Source organism: the organism of the source record quoted next, unplaced genomic scaffold (assembly GCF_019419815.1).
Source record: "Pyrus x bretschneideri cultivar Hongxiangsu unplaced genomic scaffold, Pyrus_bretschneideri_v1 Contig33, whole genome shotgun sequence".
Taxonomy (NCBI): Eukaryota; Viridiplantae; Streptophyta; class Magnoliopsida; order Rosales; family Rosaceae; genus Pyrus; species Pyrus x bretschneideri.
In genome coordinates, this window is record NW_025999646.1 from 4,170,873 (window position 1) to 4,193,143 (window position 22,271).

General features: G+C 37.9%; 4 protein-coding genes across 4 annotated transcripts; 3 read left to right on the forward strand and 1 right to left on the reverse strand.

Annotated features, from left to right (window-relative positions):
• The first annotated feature begins 375 nt into the window (after nucleotides 1-375).
• On the forward strand, nucleotides 376-1,541 carry LOC103948301. The gene has a single exon (XM_048591230.1). It carries the CDS (start codon nucleotides 572-574, stop codon nucleotides 1,187-1,189), a length of 618 nt encoding a protein of 205 aa, XP_048447187.1. The 5' UTR covers nucleotides 376-571; the 3' UTR covers nucleotides 1,190-1,541.
• A 7,461-nt stretch (nucleotides 1,542-9,002) lies between these two features.
• On the forward strand, nucleotides 9,003-12,708 carry LOC103948173 (calcium-dependent protein kinase 2). Its single transcript, XM_009359173.3, has 8 exons — nucleotides 9,003-9,881; nucleotides 10,332-10,475; nucleotides 10,568-10,720; nucleotides 11,142-11,257; nucleotides 11,387-11,554; nucleotides 11,634-11,761; nucleotides 12,110-12,209; nucleotides 12,289-12,708. Exons 1-8 carry the CDS (start codon nucleotides 9,125-9,127, stop codon nucleotides 12,361-12,363), a joined length of 1,641 nt encoding a protein of 546 aa, XP_009357448.2. The 5' UTR covers nucleotides 9,003-9,124; the 3' UTR covers nucleotides 12,364-12,708.
• Nucleotides 12,709-15,142: 2,434 nt separating this feature from the next.
• LOC125480470 lies at nucleotides 15,143-17,855 on the forward strand. The gene is made up of 6 exons (XM_048591355.1): nucleotides 15,143-15,385; nucleotides 15,532-16,353; nucleotides 16,460-16,650; nucleotides 16,735-16,941; nucleotides 17,062-17,122; nucleotides 17,274-17,855. Exons 1-6 carry the CDS (start codon nucleotides 15,143-15,145, stop codon nucleotides 17,853-17,855), a joined length of 2,106 nt encoding a protein of 701 aa, XP_048447312.1.
• A 2,170-nt stretch (nucleotides 17,856-20,025) lies between these two features.
• Nucleotides 20,026-22,271, reverse strand: LOC103948174 (peroxidase 42-like; the record flags this gene model as incomplete). Its single annotated transcript, NM_001302306.1, is given in 4 exon segments — nucleotides 20,026-20,821; nucleotides 21,170-21,335; nucleotides 21,517-21,705; nucleotides 21,991-22,271. Coding segments are annotated over 4 exon segments (1,011 nt in total). The 3' UTR covers nucleotides 20,026-20,408.

A 22,271-nucleotide genomic window follows, 5' to 3' on the forward strand; every position in this document is an offset into this window, starting at 1 on the left:
CACAATCGACAATCCTGATTTGACTTGCACATTAATTAACGACCAAGATTGTTTGATGAGGAGGCTTCGACTGCTTAGCTCTGGAGAGGATCCTTTCTCTTTTTTAACATCACCGTCATACATTTTCGAGTAGAATTCTCTCTTTTTCATATTTTGTCTTTTTCCTTTCCTTCTCTTACTATTTTTTTCTTCCTCTACAACAGTAATAATTAAATATTTATGTAACTTAATCGTGTCCGTTTAAACAAAAATAAATTAAAAAAAAAAAAACAAAATATCGGAAAAGAGGAAATTCTACCGCATTTGAGAGGTTATCATAAAGAAATTGCGTACAAAATGACGCCCAAATTCAAATGAAATGAATTATTTGTTTGTGTGTGATTTTCTGGGGAATGCTATATATCCACTATATATATACATGTCAACCCCTCCAGTTCCCAGCTTATGCGTAAGCCTATAATATATTGAGGGCCGATGGAATTGTGAATTGGTTTCGTGGGGTCTCTCCTTTCCTCAATTGGGTCGCCGGAAATTCTCGATTCCGGGACCTGAATCCGATTGATTATGACATATGGCGAAGGGCCGGAAACTGACGCAGAGTCGCAGCGAACGGTTGCTCGGGACCTACAGTAGCTACAGCCACGCCCATGACTCGCCGGAGCTCGGCGAGGACGATGTCTGGTCGATGGTCAACAGCGTCGACGAGAGGGAGGACCACGAAAACGAGGACTCGCAGGGCGAGTGGAGCCCACACGCCTTCCCGGAGAGCAACGGTGGTATTCAGGCAAGGAGGGGCCGCCGAATTGCCAGAGACGATCGCAACGTGGGCGGGCTGTCATTGGCGTTTGACGATTCTGGCAAGACGGTGTCGTCGCCTCGGGTCGTGCACCAGTTCCGCGGACACGACAGCGTGGCGTCCCCACGTGGGCACCACGTAGCCACGTCAGCTCCCGTGAACGTGCCTGACTGGAGCAAGATTCTCCGGGTCGACTCGGTGGACTCGCTGTATGAAATGGGCGACGGCTTAGATGGCAATGACTCGGAGATGATTCCCCCACACGAGTACCTGGCGCGAGAGTCCACGCGCGGCGCAACGTCGGTTTTCGAAGGCGTAGGGCGAACCTTGAAGGGACGGGACATGAGGCGGGTCAGGGATGCGGTGTGGAGCCGGACCGGGTTTGATGGATAATTTGCGGTGGATAGTGCTATCCACTTACCGATTTTTACTTCTCACACACTTCTTTCAATTTTGATCGTCAGATCGAATAAATTGAAGAAGATCAATGATCAATAATCACCAAATATGTATGAAAAGTAAAAATGAGTGTATAAATAGTACTACCCTTGTGATAGAAACTTAAGGAGGTTTAATTATTGTGAAAAATTATTGATTTCAGATGTAGAGGAGTATAATTATTGTTGTGAATTGGTAAGTTTCGATGGGCAATGATTCAGCTGCGTCGGATCTAGTCGGACTTGGCTGCGAGTGAGCCCAATTTGCCCAAAATATTGAATTTTTAATGTGGGAATTTAGACCCTTATTGCTCTTTTTTCTGTAATGAGTTGAATTTTCGAAATCAATTTGTGTTAAGTAAAACAAAATTGGTACTCTCATTTTGTACTCTGAAGTATTTTGTTTTCAATAACGCTGTTTGAACTCAGAAATTAACATACTTGTTAACATACATTGTCCAATAAAAATGAATTTCATTGTCGTATGTCGAGTCCACGTGTTAAAATGCCTGAATAAATATATCAATTTTGTGCAACTAAATAACATTACTCTAGTCTTATGAACCTCAGTTCTAAAAAATTGGCTAATTACAATAGAAGTCTTGATTATTTTTGTAAATTCCTTATTTCTTTTTCTATCAAAACATGTTTTCATGAAAAAAAAATATCCGACCTAAACATGTTTATTTTATTCCTTGAATTTTTAACTATCAATTGAGTTAAGAAGAAATAATACCATTGAGATCTTGTAATCATTACACTAAAAGTTGCTCGATCTTCGTTCAACTGTTTAAGCTTATCAAATACTAGTGAATTGAAATGCGGCCAATTACATATTTGTGTATAGAGAATCAAAATTCACACCATCTACACTTGCTAACTAACACCTATAAAAACCTTTCTTAAACTCTTAACAAAAACCTAATCTTAAGACTTAAACTATACTTTATTAGTTGATTAGTGTCTCCAACACTTATAAACCTAAACTATACTTTGCTAACTTCAACTTCTTATTTACCCTGTTCAATGAAAATTGATTAAAATTAGGAATTGTTAATTAACATGATTAATTAACTTTAGATTAATGATGAATCACATGATACATCTTGAGTTCGACTCCTAACAATGACAAATCACACTATAATAGTCAGAGAAATACTGAAACGCCTCGATCAATTTTCTTGACTCTCCAAACAGTGACACCAGCTAATTTTTTTTTTTGAAAGAAAATATCAATGATGTGTGGTTTGATTTCAGCCACAGATACATATACATACATATGTGTGTGTGTGTCTGATATCCAAAGCTTAGTGTTGAATCCAAAAATTCGAAAGTCGAGTCACTTATTAGGTAGTGTCGAGATTTTAATGGCGGGAAGACAAAGTAAAAGCAATGGCTCGCATTCCTTGGGAGTTGTGACTCCGCAGGTGCGTCCCTTTCTTGAAAAAGTTTATGACCCATGTGCCTTCATTTTATTTTTGGAAATTAAAATATCTAGATTTGATGGCCAATAATATTAATCCAATATCTTTACCTACAACAATATTGTTACATATGTCGTTATGGCCACATGAAGTTATAAGAATATTTCATCTTTACTAGTCAATATTTGAGTAATTTCAGCATCTCACATTAGTATATTTCTCGTCATGTGAAAATTCATAATTGAAGTCATTGACTAATTCGTTAGTATGAGATTTTGAGTACATTTTTTTTAAAGACAAATCCATAATGAGGTACAAATTAATGGATAGTTTGCTGAAATACTCTTATTAACTTGACGTTTCTTCATCCCGAAGTTATATTTGAATAAAGGTGTTGGATGAATTGAAAATCTACAAATTTGGTAACTAAATTTGACAAAAAAAAAAAGAAAAAAAAAGAAAAAGGGAAAACCAATTAAAATTAGTATCTAAGTTGCTCTAATTTTACTTTAATTTATTATAAGAGGTATCTAGCCACAAATTGGTGGTAAATTAGTTTATTCCTCCATGCAATTAAAAGGTAAGCTGAGTCAGTTTCAATATCCCCAATAAATAAATATGTAAGTGTTCAAACTTGAATTGAGAATTCTAAACTTTTGCTCGTTTTTCACTAGACCACCATTTTTTTTAAATAAATATGTTGGTAGCTTCATCACGACAGTTTACCCTTTTAAAAACCTAAAAGACTTACAAAGATATTTCAACATTTCCAACCTATCATTGTGCCATTCACTAGACCACCATCTTGGAGTTTCTAATTTACTTTGATATTGTTGCTCCATGGAGACTAATAATTAACTTTTGTTGATCTCGGACCTTGTCAACAAGCGTCACTAGGGGGCCATGTGTATCCATGTCCACAATCTATGGCCCTCCACTAAAAAGCATTTGGTTTTGCTCGTTGCTTGGAATGGACCTCATCTCATTCTTGTCCATATTTTTATAATTTTGATCTGATTTTAATAGGAAGTTTTAACGAAAAGTTTGCGGTACTGTTCATTTTAACAAAAAACTACATGTTTACACTAAAAAGTCAAACATGATATTATTCATTTTACCCTTTATTTTGTCCTTATCGTTAAAACTCAAAGTTTTCAAGCATTTTTCATTAGTTTTCCTATTTTAATATCCATTTCCGGCAGTTATATTCCACGTCTATATATGCGTTGGTTTGTGATGACTCTCTCTCTCTCTCTCTCTCTCTCTCTCTCTTTCTCTCGGCGTTTTGTGCTTCCTTACATTTAGATTTGGCTTTTCTAGGTTTTAATTTTAAAATTAATATGCATCTCAGTTTATAGGTTTGTCATCCTTGATGATGTGTGTTTTTCCTTTTTTCCTAACCCATTGCTTTTGGTGTTTTGCAGATTTAGACCTTCTAGATTTTCTTTAGAGGAGTTTAGGCTTTACACCCCTCCCCTCCTTGTATTTTTATTTGTTTTCTAGATCAAAGTACCGCTTATTCTTTCGCTTTGTATTATAAGAGGTAAGGTTTATGTCCTTACTAATTAGGTGTAAGATTTTGTCCCCTCATAACTAGTGCAATTTCTTTTTTCTAATTCAATAAAATGTTCTTCGTACTTTTCTTAAAAGAAAATGATTTTTTATTATTATTTTTTAAGCAGAAAATACCAACATTAATCCCTTAACATTAAAAATCTAATTTGAGGTGCAAAATAAAGCCCAATGCTCAGTGGTCTTACTAATTTGAGACGAGCCCTAATGGGTTATCTTGTCGGGTCTATAGTGAGAAAATCATGGGGAAAAGCCCAAATCGTCATTCAGACCGGCACCATGTGTCTTTTGCGTAACCATGTCACCATTTTACCGTCTCAATTTTTCTAATGGATTACTTTTGAATAATGATACGATATTTTAAACTACCGAGATTTATAAATAAAAATTTGACTTGGTGTAAAGGAGGGAATAAACACATTGTTCTAGCGAATTGATTTAATCCATATATGCTTCTCTAGCAGACTTTTACGAGTAGGAAAAATATTTGCCAAGTCATTGATTTGGTTGTTTACAGAGATCCTTTTCTAGCCCCAACCTCTCTCAAAAACATACTCCAAATGCCATTTGGTTAATCGAACTTTAAACACAACAAATTCATATTAAATAACCTTATAAGTCTGATCACGTGACGCTCATATTAAAGATTCAAGATTTGAGGTCTAAGAAACTGTCACAAACCCCATGCTAATCAAAATCCAATTAGCAGTTCATCCATTAGTCTACAATTTTTATGTTTCCCATTGAATTTTAGTTTCCAAGTTATATTATCCATCACACGTATTTGTGATTTTAGGTCAACTCTTATCCAGCACATAAAACCACCTGGAATCCACACACCTGTATGGCTTGAGCAGGTAAAGTCCACATGATTCTATCCACTTCCTTTTGGCATTTGGTTTTTTGTCCTGGAATCATGGATCATGGATCATGGATCATGGATGTATTAAGAAAAAGTAGTTCTATTCAAAAATTCATTTTTATTTGTCACGCACTTTTTTTAATTTTCGATCATTGAATCAAATGAATTTAAGAAGATCAATAACAAAAAATAACATATGTGTGTTGATATCATTTTTCACAAGTATATTGTTAATAAGTGATGAGAAAGTCACTATTACAATTAAGTTCGAATCTCGTAAACGGCAAGTTCAATACTAATTTATTTATAGCACCTCTTAATGTAATATATCATTCTATTAAAAAAAATAAATAAACAAGTGATGAAAAAAACGTTAAACATAGCGGAACATAAACAAATGGAGGCAATAAAATACACAAGAGACAGAAGAATTTAATTTTTTTTATCGACATCGTTGCTTATTGCTTCCTTAAGAGTTTCGTAACTCAAATAGTTTATGATATTACTCATGTATTCGAGACCTTATGTTTGTATAAAAAAAAATATCTATATATCCGAAGTTAATAGTGACAGCACTCTAACTTATTAATTGTAATTATAGAAAAAATCTGGCATGCAATTGGGATATTTAGAACGATATTTTATAATTAAGATTTTGTCATGTTAATGGGTTCAAATTATAATTATGATTGTTTTCCAAACAATCAATGATACGAGCTAATCACACCAAAGAAAATACCAAGTGGGCCTAAAGCACTAAGTTGCATTTTAATTGGATATGTAGTTTAAGACATTGGCCATTTAAAGATATGGTAATTTACAATATGGGGCCTAATGACACACCCCGACCGAAATCAAGGCATGCTGGCCGTCACGTGAGAGTGACGTAACCAAGTACACAATGCGGAAGCTAAGAATAATAATAAAAGTACAAATAAATAAAAAATTAAACTACACACAGAGTAATTAACATACATGTGCAAGCGCAAGTGTGAAAAACAATATTCAGAGCACAGAAAACCTAGTGCAGTTTAGAGAAACAAATACTAATTAAAAAACTCCCAGAGGGGGTCCTACACTGGTGAGAATCTGTCAGATATGCCGTGAATTCCTCGTGAACCACCAAAAGAGCAATCCAAACTAGAACCTGGAGGGGCGCAAAACTAGAAAATGTGAGTGGGCAAAAACAAAGCTTTTCAAAATCATTTCATTATCAAAAGTTCCAACCCCTCGCCGTAAAACTTGTATAGTTTCCCAGAAAATAGAATATACATGTACAACGATAACATGCTCAGAAATATGCCATGTCGAATGCCTCTACATAAATGTAAGTAACTCAGGTAATGTCAATCAATGCAATGTAATATGTCAGTCGGAGTTATCTAACGTGACCTGTACAGCTGAATCTAGAGCTCAAATCTCCAACTCATTAACTATACCTGCACACGAGTCGAAACCACCTAAAGTGGTCTGTACGACAGGACTGGGTGTAAATAAATACGCTTAAGTGCTACAATCACATGAAGACTGGGCGAATAATCGCGAGTCACCTACGAGTCGGAACCACCTATAGTGGTCTGTACGACAGGACTGTGTACCTAACTTTGATCCAAGATGAGCGTGTGGTGTGGGAGGTGAACATCACGTGAATGACTGTGCCCTACTATGGGTGGGAGCGCTAACACTGAGGGTGCAGGTTATGAGCTCTTTGTGTATCTCACATCACTACTAAACATCATCAAAAACCATAACTTACATGTGCGTCTCCAGAACCGAACATACATATATGCAACTACTAATGCATAAATAAATAGGCAAACGCTATGCATGGCATTTAAAACATATAAACATTCCATTTCATTTTCTGGGAAAAACCACAATATATAGGTATATACGGAAAACCAAAAGCTCACTCACTGGTATGTGGAAGGGTCGTAACCCCCTTGTCTCGAGTGATTGCGCTCGTCCTCGGGATAGGTCTCACCTATATGTGAAACAACTATAAAAACGTTAATTTAAAGCACATAACCAAAACTAGGTAATAACTTCTCATACAATGCTCAAATGGGGTGTATGAATACACCAACGTGATCTACTCAACCTCACGAACATCCCCATATTTTTAAAATAATTTTCTGACGTCACACGCGCCCCCACGCGCCGGCCAAGGCACGGCCAGACGTGCTGGCCACGCGCGGCCACGTGCCAGGCACATTGACGGTGTCAATTAACGCCATCAGGAATATTCCGTTAAAACTAACAGATTCCGTTAAAGCTAACCTAACGTTGTTAAGAATATTCTGTCCAAACTGACGGAATATTCCGTCTTCTTCTCCGGCACACCTCTGTTGCCGTCGCCGTCGCCGGAAAACCAGAAAAACTTCAAACCTTCATTTCTCACTCGTTTTTCAACCAAATTTCATGAAATTTGCACCAAAATGAAGCTTACAACAAGTAGAACAAAACCTTACCACTTTTAAGCCCTGAAATTCATGGAATCTCGCCGGAGAAACTTCACAAAATCCGGAAAAACCTGCAACTCACGATCCCGACGTCCAAAACCTTCCAACGAACCACCCCAAGCTTCCTAAGGACCTCACTAAGCTTCCTACAAGCTTCAAATTCCTTGAAAAACAACATTTCACGTGTGCATGAACAGTGACCAAAATCAAGTTCTATGGTTCGACGTGAAATCGAAGGATTTCCTACCTGAAATGGGTATGGTTGAACTCGTATGAACCTCACGAACACAAAGGTATAATTTTCCACCTCGATCTACAACGTTTTCACAGGTTTTGGGTCTTGTTCGTATGACGAAGAATAAGAGAGAGAGAGATACGGGACAGGGAAGGAGATGAGGATGAGAGTGTGTGTGTGTGGTCCAGATGCAGCGAACCAAATCCCCAAAACAACCACACAACGACAAATATCCACTAGGGGCAAAAACATCATTTCACACCTACGGTACAAATAATCTGGAACGGCCTGTCACACCTAAGATTTAATAATTATATTTACTTTCACTCATAAAAATTTGGAAATGACACATATTTACATAGAATTTAAACTTGGGAATTGGAGATCCTAAGTTCTAAATCTTTTTTCAAGCGGAAATTATAAATTTCTATGTTTATGAATCAAAACAAGAGATTTGATGCATGTCAATTTATAAATTCAAACTTTTGTCAAAATTTCAAGTTTATTTTTCTTATCTAAATATAGTGTTAAAAATTTCCAAGAAAAATTCTAATTTTTTGTTAAACTAGCAAGTGAACAGTGTTAATCGAGACCTTCCTTTTCAATTCTATATTTAACAAGTAAATAGCTACACTTTAAATTTAGAGAGTTTATATGAAGATTTTTTTACTGCATTTTATAGAAATCATTTTTCTAAGAATAAATTATAGTTTTTTTTTAATTTTTTTTAAATAGAGACAACTGGTGGCAAGTCACGATTATTCACCTATTTCGGGAACCAGAAAGACTTACAGAGGCAATTCTCACCAACAAAAACAATCACATGTTGGTCCCTTTTGGTTTTGCCGTTAGGGTTGTGATATCTACACATCTCATTTTACTTCTCGCACACTTTTTTAATTTTCTTACCGTTGGATTGGATGAATTGAAGAATATCAATGGACAGAAATTATCAAAAGATGTGTAAAAAGTAAAATGAAATGTGTGGATAACACACGCCTTGCCCTTATTGATTGGCGCATTTGGAGAAATTTCGGATATCCCGACAAATCCACCACATCTCCAAATCCCCGGAAAGAAAAGCAACCAAATTTAATTTACTTGGTTTGGACTGCTGAATTTCAGCTCCCCGTCAACACGCAAAATTCAAACCTTTTCCATGTGGACGATGACTATGGTTGCACCTTCGTCAATTATCATCTAATCTTGATCTGGGTTTTCGCTTAAATTCCTCAAAGATCTGATTTTTGGGTTTTCTTCGATTCAGCGTTTCATCCTTACCCTTTTGTTTTTCGATTGAAATCCGCCACAAATATCCCAGAATCCTGATCGGAAAATGGGTTGCTGTAGCAGCAAACAGAATGCTCCGAAACGCGGTTCAAATGGGTTTGGGTCATCGCAGCCTTATCAGCAGCAGCAGACGGCGGCTCAGCCTCTGAAAGTCTCATCCCAACAACCCCACAACCCACCACCACCAACCAGACCACAGCCCCAGCACAGGGCACAGGCTGCACAGCCGCCGCCCCAACCAAGAGCACAGCCCCAGCAACCAAACCCTTCTCCAGTAAAACCGGCGGCGCCGCCGAATAGCATTCTCGGGAAGCCCTTTGACGACATTAAGCAGTACTACACACTCGGAAAAGAACTGGGCAGAGGCCAATTCGGCATCACATACTTGTGTACTGAGAACTCCACCGGCCACAGTTACGCCTGCAAGTCGATCCTGAAGCGAAAACTCGTGAGCAAAAACGACAGGGAAGACATCAAGAGAGAGATTCAGATTATGCAGCATTTGTCTGGGCAGCCAAACATTGTGGAGATCAAGGGAGCTTATGAGGACAGGTACTCTGTGCATTTGGTGATGGAACTCTGCGCCGGAGGGGAGCTTTTCGATCGGATCATAGCGCAGGGACAGTATTCGGAGAGGGCTGCCGCTGCAATTCTGCGTGACATTGTGAATGTTGTGCACATTTGTCACTTCATGGGCGTGCTGCACCGCGATCTCAAGCCGGAGAATTTCTTGCTGTCTAGCAAGGATGCGAAGGCAATGCTGAAGGCAACGGATTTCGGGTTGTCTGTTTTCATTGAGGAAGGTGAGTGCATTGATTTTTATGATCTATGTGCATATTTCCTGTTACAAGTTGTAATTCCCTATTTGTTGATATATGCCAAATGTGTTCTAAAAATACCAGTAATAGTTTGCTACAAATTGTTATTCATCTAGTTTAGTTGCAGATGTTATAATGGCAAGAAGTTATATTGTGAACTGAAAGTTGTGTAGTTTACTGGGAACCGATGATATGATTGTTTATACATTGTAGTGAAGGTTTAAGTAGTAAGAGTGGTCAGCCTGGGCCATTTCCTACCTTATGCAGTGTAGCTAATCGAATTATGATGTTTATAAACTACTTTATTCCTTTGTAAAGCTTTCCAAAAAAATTCATTTTCATTTTATTGCTTCAGTTAAAGTATATATAATCTGAACTTTTAATCTAGTGGATACATTCTAATGTGTAGCGATAACTGCTTTGTCCTCATCTCAGGAAAGGTGTACCGTGATATAGTCGGCAGTGCTTACTATGTTGCCCCTGAAGTCTTGCGGCGTAGTTATGGAAAGGAAATAGATATTTGGAGTGCAGGGGTTATTCTGTATATCCTACTCAGTGGTGTACCTCCATTTTGGGCTGGTAAATATGAATTCAGTGTATTCTTGCTAAACATTCACTGTTCTCTTAGGTTGTAGTTATCTTATCATTATATCTCGCTCTTTATATTGCAGAAACTGAGAGGGGCATATTCGATGCCATATTGGAAGGAGTAATAGACTTTGATAGTCAACCATGGCCATCAATATCAGACAGTGCTAAAGATTTGATTAGAAAGATGCTGACACAGGACCCAACAAAGAGAATTACTTCTGCAGAAGTTCTCGGTATGTTACCTCTCAAATACTATTTTGGATGGATTGAAAGTTACAATGAAGCAACACATGCTGTATAAGATATAATTTCCGTCGATTATTTCCATTTGTATGATTTATGGACCATTCTCCTCAAATGTTTCTTTGTTATAATCTCTTTTGAAACGACATCTTTTTCATTTGCCTATGAAATGACATGATAGAATTATGCCTTGTGCTGGCGTTCAAGGGATAATCCTATGTTTAGTTTTTTGCCCCATGTAGTAATCTGTTGCTTCCAAATCAACGAGCCAAATTTAGCAGTTAAATAGAAGCTGAAAGGATAAATATACAGCATTACAATAACCAACTTTTAGCCACACGGCCCTTGTTACCACCAGCTCTTGTTTTATGCGTGTGCTTTTGACTGATATTTAATATTCTGTGTGCTCAGAGCACCCGTGGCTCAGAGTAGGCGGAGTAGCATCAGACAAGCCAATAGATAGTGCAGTACTCTCTAGAATGAAGCAATTCAGGGCAATGAATAAGCTCAAGCAACTTGCCTTGAAGGTAATTTTGGGACTATGTTCCGAAGCTCCTATCTTTACCCAATATTGGCAAAGTTTCCCGAGAATTTCTTCTTACCATATTTGTCTTTTTCCCTTAATAATTTTTGTACATTTTGAAAATTTCCCCCAGGTCATAGCAGAGAATCTATCTGAAGAAGAAATTAAAGGCCTTAAAACAATGTTCGCCAATATGGACACTGACAACAGTGGCACAATAACTTACGAAGAACTGAAGACAGGTTTAGCGCGTATTGGGTCGCGGCTGTCTGAAACCGAAGTTAGGCAACTCATGGACGCTGTAAGTGACTATCAATTCCCCAGGAACTCAATTATGTTGCTTCTGGCTATTTTTTTGATTTCCGTGGAACACATTTCAGGCTGATGTGGATGGAAATGGATCTATTGATTACATAGAATTTATATCTGCGACTATGCATAGACAAAGATTAGAAAGAGATGAGCATCTCTACAAAGCGTTCCAGTATTTTGACAAGGATAGCAGTGGGTGAGTTGACAAATTTTGTGCAATGCTTCTGTATACATATGTCGTACTGGATTTCTGTTTTTGATCAAGTGAAATTCAACTACTTGATCCTACTGGGGGAAATAAATAACTTTGGATAAATTTCTCGTTATGATCTTGCTAGATGTGTGCTCAAACAACTTTCCGCGTATTGATTCATAAATTTAGTCTCAATACTTGTGAACTTTGTCAGCCATAATTAGTTACGAATTACTATATTTATTAGCTTGTAATATCATAATTTGCAAGGAAAGCAACTGTTTCTTTCTTTTTATCATTCAGTCATAAAGTAAATGTTAATGAAGTTCCTTTGTCAATTTCCACTAACAGGTACATTACAAGAGACGAATTAGAGGCTGCTATGAAGGAGCATGGAATGGGTGACGACAACACCATCAGAGAAATAATTTCTGAGGTTGATGCCGATAATGTAAGTTTACTCACGACTTTCAAATATCTGCAACTTTTTCTCAGTCGTGTTTTGTACTGATTTACTTTGAACCAAATAGGATGGGAAGATCAACTATTCGGAATTCTGTGCAATGATGAGAAGTGGGACTCAACAACCAGCAATGCTCTTTTAATTCCACTAACAGGCATTTCAGAACTTACAAGCACAAGTGAATCGTTATGGATTTGAGCTGCTTAAGTGAGTTTAACAGTTGGATCGTATGACTCGTGTGCTCATATCAGAGCATTATTTCCGGGAGGTATGAAGTAAACTAGACTAATCTTGATCGGAAACGGGCAGTTTGAGCATGTGAAGCTAGAGTTTGGTGTTTGATTAATTAGGCTGTGTTTCTGTGCATCTATTTACTTGTTATCTTTTTTTTTTTTTTTTTTGAAGTTCCTGTTCAATCTTGTTATGAACCTTTTCCTGAGTATACTTCGATTTTAATTAATTTAAAAATATTTCGTTGTGAAATAAATGCTGAACAAAAGTACTGCCGATGATAGGAATTTTGCTCTGTATGCTATATTGATATCAATTTTGCATCCAACTCAACTCAACCTCTCTTTTCTTGATATGTTCTTCTTTCACTGTGATTTCTTCCATGAGGAGTTGTGTTACGGTCAGTAACCCACAAGCCTTAAATCGAGCGCACACTAGAATGATAGAATCTATCTAGCTTCAGATAAGTGCTCAATCCGTTTGGTGACTGGGATCGAATATGATTGAAGTTGGGTCCAAGCAATTTTATTAAGTCTCACTCTTCGAGATGAGACTTAAGACCCAACATGTTAGACCGATGTCCAATTTAACAAGTTTAGTCTCAACATTTACAAGTTCACTGGTACGACGGCTATGATAGTAGTTAACCAAGTATCTCAATTCTTAAACTTCAATTAATCCTTCTATTTTTTTTTGCACACTTTACGAGAAAAAAAAAACAAAGTATATATACGAAGGAGTCCTTCGGAAGGACACCCACTTGACAGACACCCTTCAATCCCAGGATTTCTTATTAGAATGTACTATTTACTTGAAAATTAAAAAGGCAGTAATCAAGAGAGGTGTGTACCCATTATTGTAGGACTTTCCCTTCCCCTCTCCAGCACTGCAGCACAGTTTCCATACAAACCCTGAAGAAACATTTCTTTATTTATAGCTACTATTTTGGGCGCCCACATGTTTCTATCACATACATCTCGTGTTTGTAGGGTATATCTCACAAAAACGTATAATTCTTCCAAATTTAGGACCTCTGATACAATAATAAATGCTCTTACTCATTTGAATTACTTACTCTTTTGCTCCTTTAGCACCAAAGCGACATTTTCATGGGATTATCTGTAACACTAGAGTTTTTTATACAAGTGATATTATGAGAGGCAAACTGAACGCAGAACTTCGAATGTTGTAATAAACTCTTTCAATAGTTACAAACTTCTTGTTACATGAACACTAAATTAGGAAAGAGCAAACGAAGGTGCCCAAATCGAATGACAGGATTTTTGTTTAAAATTAGAAGGATGGTATCCAAGGTTTTTAGCCTTCATATTCCCTGACACAAATTGCATTTTCAAGAGACAAAGCATTCCCACGTGAGGTTGTAATATTCTATGGTGCTGCCCACTTACTCTCTCTATATATATATATGTATATATATATATATATAACCTCAAATCACCACTCCGTTGATTGCTAATTTTCATTAACTACAAAATTATAGAAATGATTAACTTAAACACGAAGATAAACCTGCTCCGGTTTGGATTAGGATTAATTAGTACTCCACGCTAACACGAAATGATACAAGAACACAACACGATACAGCTCGATTTCCATCCTTATGTACGCTTGTAGAATTCGTTCGGATTTAGCTTAAGAGTATCATTAACATAGTCTACAAACTATTTATTATTTTTTATATGGTAATATAATATAGGAAAGGTGCATAGGATGCTCTCTAATCCTGCATTGCTGATTAATTAATTCACAACTGTTTTATATGTTAATACAATTTTTTATTAATTAATATTAATTCACAACTGTGAATTGTCACCAAATTGTGAGACTCAAAGCTCTTTAAAAAAAAAAAAAAAATACTAAATAAACAAAAGGTGAGGCCTTGTTGGATTCTTATTAATGAAAATTTATGGATTGGCATCAAGCAATTTCCAAAAATGTAAACTTTCCCATAAGAACATAAACTGTTTTTTTTTTTTTTTTTTAAATTTGTTTAACAAAGGGGCTAATGGCATGACATAAGAGAAATTAAAAAATAATACTACGAGGTCGAGAGACTTCAAAAATATCAGATAATAATAACTGCTTACAAGAAGATGGAGTTTGCTCAAAATAGATTGAACATAAAGCATGAGAGAAGCTCAGCCAACTCATCAGCAACAAAATTTATCTCAAGATAAATATGCCGAATATTATATTCCCAATCATGCAGTAACATCACACGATAATCATTTTGGCAAAGAAAAACGATCTCCACACTGCTCTTTTCTTTTGTATATGTGCTTGTTTATGTTATTTGGTTTTTCTTTGATTTATTCGGTCTAAACCCTACATGAAGAGAAGTATGTGAAAAAAAAAAAAAGGATGTGCGAGAATCGCTTCAATACTGAAGTCCAACGAGAGAGAGAAAGATGTGCACGTGCAGTTGCATGTCTGCCCCCTCGCCGGTCGCCGCTCTACTTTTCCAATTTAGAAAACTGAAACAAAAGCCAAGCACAAAAATAGCCCTAATCTTGCTTAAATATGTTAAACTTTATCTCAAGATTTTCTTCCGGCAGGATGCATTTTCTCTGAGAATTCTTTAGATGGTATTTTCCATTTCATATGATATTCTTACTGGTGTTCAAAGATTATTACAGTTTTCATCATATTGGTGTTCGTCCTAATCAATGATGGAGCTTCACTCTTGTGCTCCTCTGGTCAATTCTTCTGCACTGTGCGTTATAGAGGAAGGGACGAGAGGAGAGAGTGTCAATGTTGTCGTTGATGAGATTTCGGCCGAACTCGAGAGGGAGCGAAAGAAGAATGCAGAGCTCATGGAGAGGATACTATTTCTTGAAGCTCAATTACAAGAACGAGAGGCTAAGCAGCCTCCTCATCCAGCAGATAGGACAAGTAAGACCTTTACTTTTTTGGTAGTTTCTTTGCTTTTCAACGAATAGCGTTGTAGCGATGTTTGAGACCGCTCTGAAAACGGCTAAAAGCACTTTTTTCGACAACTAAAAGCACTTCTGGTTTTGAATGATCATGTTTATGCCAACCTCTTAACATTTGACTTCAGGGAAGTTCTTTGAATGCAATGATAAGAAGCTTCAAGAAGTTCAAGCGACAGAAGACAGAACTAGATAGCAATGGAATCGAAGATGGAAATGTTATCCCAACCGAAATGGCTTCGAAGAAGAAGCATCACACGCAATGCTTGGCTCTTGACCGTCTAGTTAACTGGATGAGCATGGAGGAAACTCAGTTTTTGCATCTAGAAAAAGGAGATGGCGGCGATTCAGCTGACTGCAATGACTCTGATGATAGCGATGATGAAGATGATGATTACCGTGAAGAGGATTGTGTAAATAATGACTGTAAAGAAGGGGAAGTGGCTGATAATGTTTCGAGAATTTGTAGTGAGCTGAAATGTGAAGTTGTTGATAAGGGATTGGACGCGCAATGTGAAAACGTTTTCGCAGGTGGGATCGAGCCAGTGATTTCAAATGCAAACCAAAAAACGAATGAACCACCTGATACAGGACCAGTTTGTGATGAGATGCAACTTCGAACCCAAAACAAGAAAGAACCTAGTGATTTTGGAAGTTGCAAGGTGCCATCTGATACCCTCAATTTCAAGGAGTTTATTCGTGCAGGATCTGCAAGCACATCGCAACAGAAAAAACCTCCGAAGGTGGCATTCTGCCCGAAAGAAGTGAAGAGAATAATTGATTCAGAAGCCCTGCTGCAGAAAAATGCTCAATCCCATACAATAAGAAAGATCATAGTTTTTGCATCAATTGGAATAAGGCATGGTTGCGAAGATATCTACGAATTAGACTTCAATCATTTTAGCATTTTAAGGAAGGGAGAGCCATACATGTCTACGAAAGATCCCGGGGTAAGGAAGTTAATATTGTGATAAGTTTTGCATTTAAATAAGTTGTCCATCTTAATGTTTCTTCGTTCATCAGCAAAAAAGCAATTTAATTTTTGTTCCTTACCAGGAGCATGTTCTGTATGAGAATCCTGGTGTTCGGAGGAAGGTATTTTACCCGAATCAACAGAATCCGACATTATGTCCTGTTAAAATACTCGAAGAAGAGAAGGCCATGCGACCATCGGATTCTAGCTGCCCATCATGGCTATTTCTCTGCATAAAGTATGGCGGAAGAACACGAAATCTTCCCCAAAATGAGTAAGTATTATTGGAGTAATTAACTTTTAATTTACCGAGGTTTGCAGCTTAATTTAAAATTCTATCTGCATAAATGTGTTTCAGATATGTAAGGCAGCGTATGGGAAGAAAGAAGCTGAAGTCTTTTGGGCCACTAATGTGTCGAATGGCAATGCTAGTTCATGTTCGCGGTGGGAACTTCTTCTTCAAGGCCTTGGGCATCACTCTTCTTTTCATGGCTGGTTTTCCTGATGATCTTGTTCAACGAGAAACTAAATACCAGAACTTAGACTTGCTTCAGAAATATTATAGGTATTTCAATCTAATATACTAGTAGGAAATGAATGTTTCTGAAAAAAAAGCTATTCGGATAGTTTTGCACCTTAATGTAATCTCTAATATAATTGAAGCACGACGTGTTTTTCCTTGTAGGACGGATGAGGATGCTGAAGGGGAGGAATTATTTCTTCCACATCCTATGACTAGTGATACTGTAAGATCAAGTTCCCAGTTCATATATCTGAGCACATCCTAGTTTCGATTTAACTTCCCAGTTCATATACCTGAACACTTCCTAGTTTCGATTTAACATTGACAAATAAAAATTCGAGTTTCTGAATACTGATCTTGTTTTCTCTCAGCAGGCCGGTCCAAGTTCTCATCAGTTCAGTGGAAAATCTTGTTCAACAAAAACAAAGGTGAAAAAACAACCTCACTCGAATAGCAAGCCTCGCAATATGCAGATATCTCCATTAACACGGACTACACTTTTGAGCTCTGCACCTTCTACACAATTTGGACTGGTAGGTCATCAGATTTCTATTCTTCACACTCAAGCAATGGCAACATTATTGTCTCATACGCCATTAGATGCTCAACCAATCTCAAACGCTGCAATTGCGAATGCTGGTACGAATATCTCCTGCTCTAGTCTAACACCATGTCAAATTTTTCCCCCACAACCAGCTAACACCTTTGTGCCTATGGTATATTGGCCTCCCCCAAACACATTTTCTCCCGGACCCTATCCATCTACATATGGCTACCGGTCTTTCCCTTCTACTGGAAACTACTTCATTCATCCACAGCCCTATTTCAACCATCCACCTTGCGGTCCTTTGAACCCCAAAATCGTGGAAGCAGCAGGAAAAAATGGCATGGCCTCGGAGGAAGCTGATAGTGGCTACGATTGCAGTTCAAGCAGTATTGAAACAAAGAAGAATTAGAATATCCGTCTTCCTTGTAATTATCATAACTTACCTTATTCTTAATAAAGGCTTTTATCAATTCCACTATCTCAATGTAAGAAAATGAGCCTCTTTTCGGTTTTCATGGCAGATCTTGTCATCATTTTAACTCCGAACATCCAGAACAGAACAACCAAGCACCAAGATTTTATGCAGGACAGGCTTATAAGGCAGCAAGTTCTAAGTGACAGCGCTGCCTCATTAGCCTGCCCTGCAACCATGAACCAATACTCTGCGATTACCCAAGTATCATCAAGATTCTCACAATCCTTCTTCGAGGCATGCTGATCGAAGTCAGATATCTTTCTCTTTCACTTGGGAAATCACAAATATTTGAACAAAATTTCAAATCTGCATGAACTAATCAGTGCATTTCCACCCAGTAACTATAACATTTTCAACTCAAAAGGTTTCATTTGCACAATTACATGTCAATTCATAACCACGATGCCCTCGGACCCTATCGCAACCTGGTAGCCCTCCTTAGTCAGCTGACTTACCGAAATCAAATTCCGCTTCAAACCCGGGACGTGCATCACATTGTGCAGTATCCACGGAGCCCACTCAGTAACTTGACACGCACGTCACCTCTCCCAACAATGTCCAATGCGGCATGGCCAGGTACACCTTTCCTTAGTTTCCGGCGGTGTACTTCTCTATGATTCCCTGGTGCGGCGAGCAGTGGAAGGCGACGCCGGGGGTGGTGATCCCCGACTCCAGCGAGGAATCGACGGTCAAAAACAATGCTTCGTTGATCACTTCGATGGTGTTGGCGGCCCAACGGTGTGCTTCTTGAGCCTGAAACTCTGGCTGACGTGTCCTCATTTGCCGCAGTGCAGGCAAGCGTCCCGCCATTTTCCGAGACCCGAATCCATAGCAAGAGTCCTGGATTTTCTCACTCGGGAAGAAGAAACCTTAACAGCTAATTGATCGGGGCATTTTTCGTCGGCCACGGGTCCAAATTAGGCTCATGGGCGTAGCCGTGCACGAATTGACACCAAAACTCACAACCAAGCCAAATGGGCCTTATTTAGGTCCAATGGGTAACCATTTGACAATCTTAAGTTTAATGTCTTCATTAGCTAGATATACAATTAACTTGATAGGAGTAGCAAATGTGGATGAGCAATAGGGGAGATTTTTCAGTGTGTTAGAAATATGGCTCGGTACATACTAAATGTAATAATATAATTTGTTGGAAATTTCCGGTACACCAAGTGTAATAATACAATTTGTTGGAAACTTGAAAAAAAAATTTCATCAAACCGAGCTATTTCCCAACATACTGAAAATTTCTCAAGCAATAGTGCACAAAGTAATAATGAACTATATGAAAACGCAAGAAACTTCGGTAAATTTACTTATTAGGACACGACATGTGAGACATGTGTATAAATTATAGAGTTAAGTGAGACTAAAATACATGAGAGTCTCATGCTTTTGTAAAATGTGCTCCTAAATAACGTGTTATATGGACTCAACTCCACATCCATATCCCCAAGTTTTTCTCATCTAAGAGAACCACCTTAGCTTATGACATGTGTAACAATCTCTCTCTAGGATTCACATCTAAAGACATTGGATCCAATGCCATGTGTGGCCATGTGAGCTTTTCTTATGCTATTCCTTCCTTTTTCTCTCTTAATTTGCTTGTCTTGGCATTTTCTAATTATTTAATATCAATTATGGAAAGCTTTTGGAACCTTCCTCTAATGGTTTAATTAATTATTGCTTCTAAAGTTCATTTCTTTATTCTCTTTACTATCTGAGTGCCCAACTTACCAACCGGTACTTAATTAGTGCATTTATCCGCTTAATTATGTATTAATCAGAATCATATCCTTTCTTTCTCTTTAGTTTCCACTTTAGCTTTAGTTACTTTATGCATTGACATATCATTGACTACTTATAATCCACCACTACTTGGTAAGAGCTTTTTTTTTTATAATTTATAACAAGGAGAAGATTAACTACAATCTGATAAGAAGAGGATTAAACCTGTGAATCATGTAAGGAGTTGAAGAAAAACGCGGTAATCACTAAGGCAATCTATCACTTATAGACAATAAAACACTAGTCAAGCATAACTACACACCAGGCAGCCGTCTCGGTTCTTATAACTATAACTAGTTGCACAACATCGGGATGATATGCAAGCATATATCATACATAACCATCATCGTTGAAATCCACAAATCAGCATACATGTTCAAGGTTCAAACCATCCATCCATACATACACACAACCCGACATATCCACCATGCCCATCTCACCCAAAGAGAAGAAGCCAAAAGATAAAATCGAAACCCTAAATCAGACACAGTGCATCATGAACAAGGGCCACTTGAACGACTGACCACATGCATGCCTTTTAACCCTAGCACTGACCAACTTCCATAAAAACAAAACAAACATATTGGTTATAAAAATAAAAACCCCTTTTATTATCCAACAACTTGTCCCACACACATTTTCTCCACTAATTACATAACTAAAGAAGAAAAGTGCTTCCTGACAAAGCTGCTTTTTGCTCTAGTCCCGGATTTTATTGGCAACATTGCACTGCTGTCGGATCTCGCCCTTGTTTCCGGTGAGAGGGTTGTTCTCGGAGAGAATGGTGAAGGCTCTCGAAAACTCCTTGAAGAAGTAGTCTTGGCTCTTGGCCATTTTCTTGACGTAGGGTTTTGTCCTCTTGTCTGTGGCTAGCTGGTGATCCACCATCATCAAACCCTTGTTGTCCAAGATGTTTCTGTAGTAGTTATTATCGAAGATCATGGGGGTACCACGGTCATTTCTCACGTATTGAACGGCTTTGGGGTCGGGGATTGCATCAGGGCACTTCTTGAGCATGTGAGGGACATGGTCAGGGTTGAGCTGAGGGTCAACTTCTGGGTACAACCGGTGCACCAGCTTCACACAATGTGTTCTTCCAACACTGTGAGCTCCTGTAATTGGTTCCAACAAATACGACCAAATTAGTGTTTCTGACAGCGTTTGATATAACAAATTCCTAGAGAAGCAAAATTGTATTTGAAAGAGTTAAAAGTGTTTTACGACAACAAAATCACTTACGACTTATATGTTTCTTTGAAAAGTTCTTTTTATCACATAGAAGCACTTCTAGCAGAAGCGTTTTCCAAAAAAGCAAATCTCAAACAAGGCCTAGAAGTGTTTTGGGGCTGAAATAACACTTAGAAGTGTGTCCTTGACGCTTGTTCTCGAAATAGCACTTATATTTTTATTTTAACCTTTAAACGTGCCTCTAGTAAAAGCAGCTTCTAGAGCATATATACCTAGAAGGGCGACCAAACCGGGGGTGTCAATGCCCATGTCAGCAAACTTCTCAAGGACAACGGACATGCTCTCATTGTGGTCAGGAAGGTATTGCTCAAGGATTTCAGCTCTGCTTCTCCTTCCATCTCTTCTTCCAGTTTTAAGAGGAATGAATGGGCCTCCAAGCTGAGAACACAGTAATTAAGTTCAAAACACGGTTTAGAGAAATAATTTACTTTAAAAATATACCAAAACCACATTAAAAAGGTAAAAAAAAAAAAAGTAAATAAATCTATACTAATTCATCTTAATTTTTACCGATATATTAAAAAGGGAAATTACTAAATTAGATGAAGAGAAAATATACCCTAACAACACCCTCTCTGGCAGACAAGACGAGAATATCTGAGCAGGAAACAACACCAGGGCACTCTCTCTCCAAAGCTTCTTTAATCTCTTCAATGTACCTAAAGTTTCTCATCCCAAAGCTTCTGTCCATCTCCTTCTCAGACAATGATCTCCTTGTTGAGTCCAGCAGCAGAGATGCATCACATGACTGCAAGAAATTATAAGGTTATTGTGAAGGTATCTCAAAAATTGGCTAAAAGTTCTTTCTGATTAGCTAAAAACGGTTATGATTACGTTTGTCATGTTTACAATAAAAGCACTTCTAGTAGAAGCACTTTTAAGCATAAGCGTTTTCTACAAAAACAGTAAAAAACGAGTCATAAAACGCACGATAGTGTGTGAGAGGGCTTGATCGACATAATGACATTTCCAGTGTGGGTAAGTTTATCGAAAAATCTTTATGAGAAAAAGTGAGTCGTATGAATGAATATACCTGGACAGCACAGTCATGAAATATGTTCCTGAGCCAAGAGAAGGCGGTGTTCTTGTGGCGCTTGTAGAGAAGCTTGACTTGTTCTCTGATGACCTCTTCAGCCTGAGGACATGTGTCCCTATAGAAGTCCATGACAAGGCCTGGGTCCTCCTCATTTCTCTCAGCAGCAAAGCAAGAAACTGCTGAGAGAGAAAGCAAAGCAAAGAAGAACAAGAGAGCTCTGGAAGAAGAAGAAGAAGCCATGGCTTTCTACTTCTGCTTCTGCTGGTGGTGATATCAGT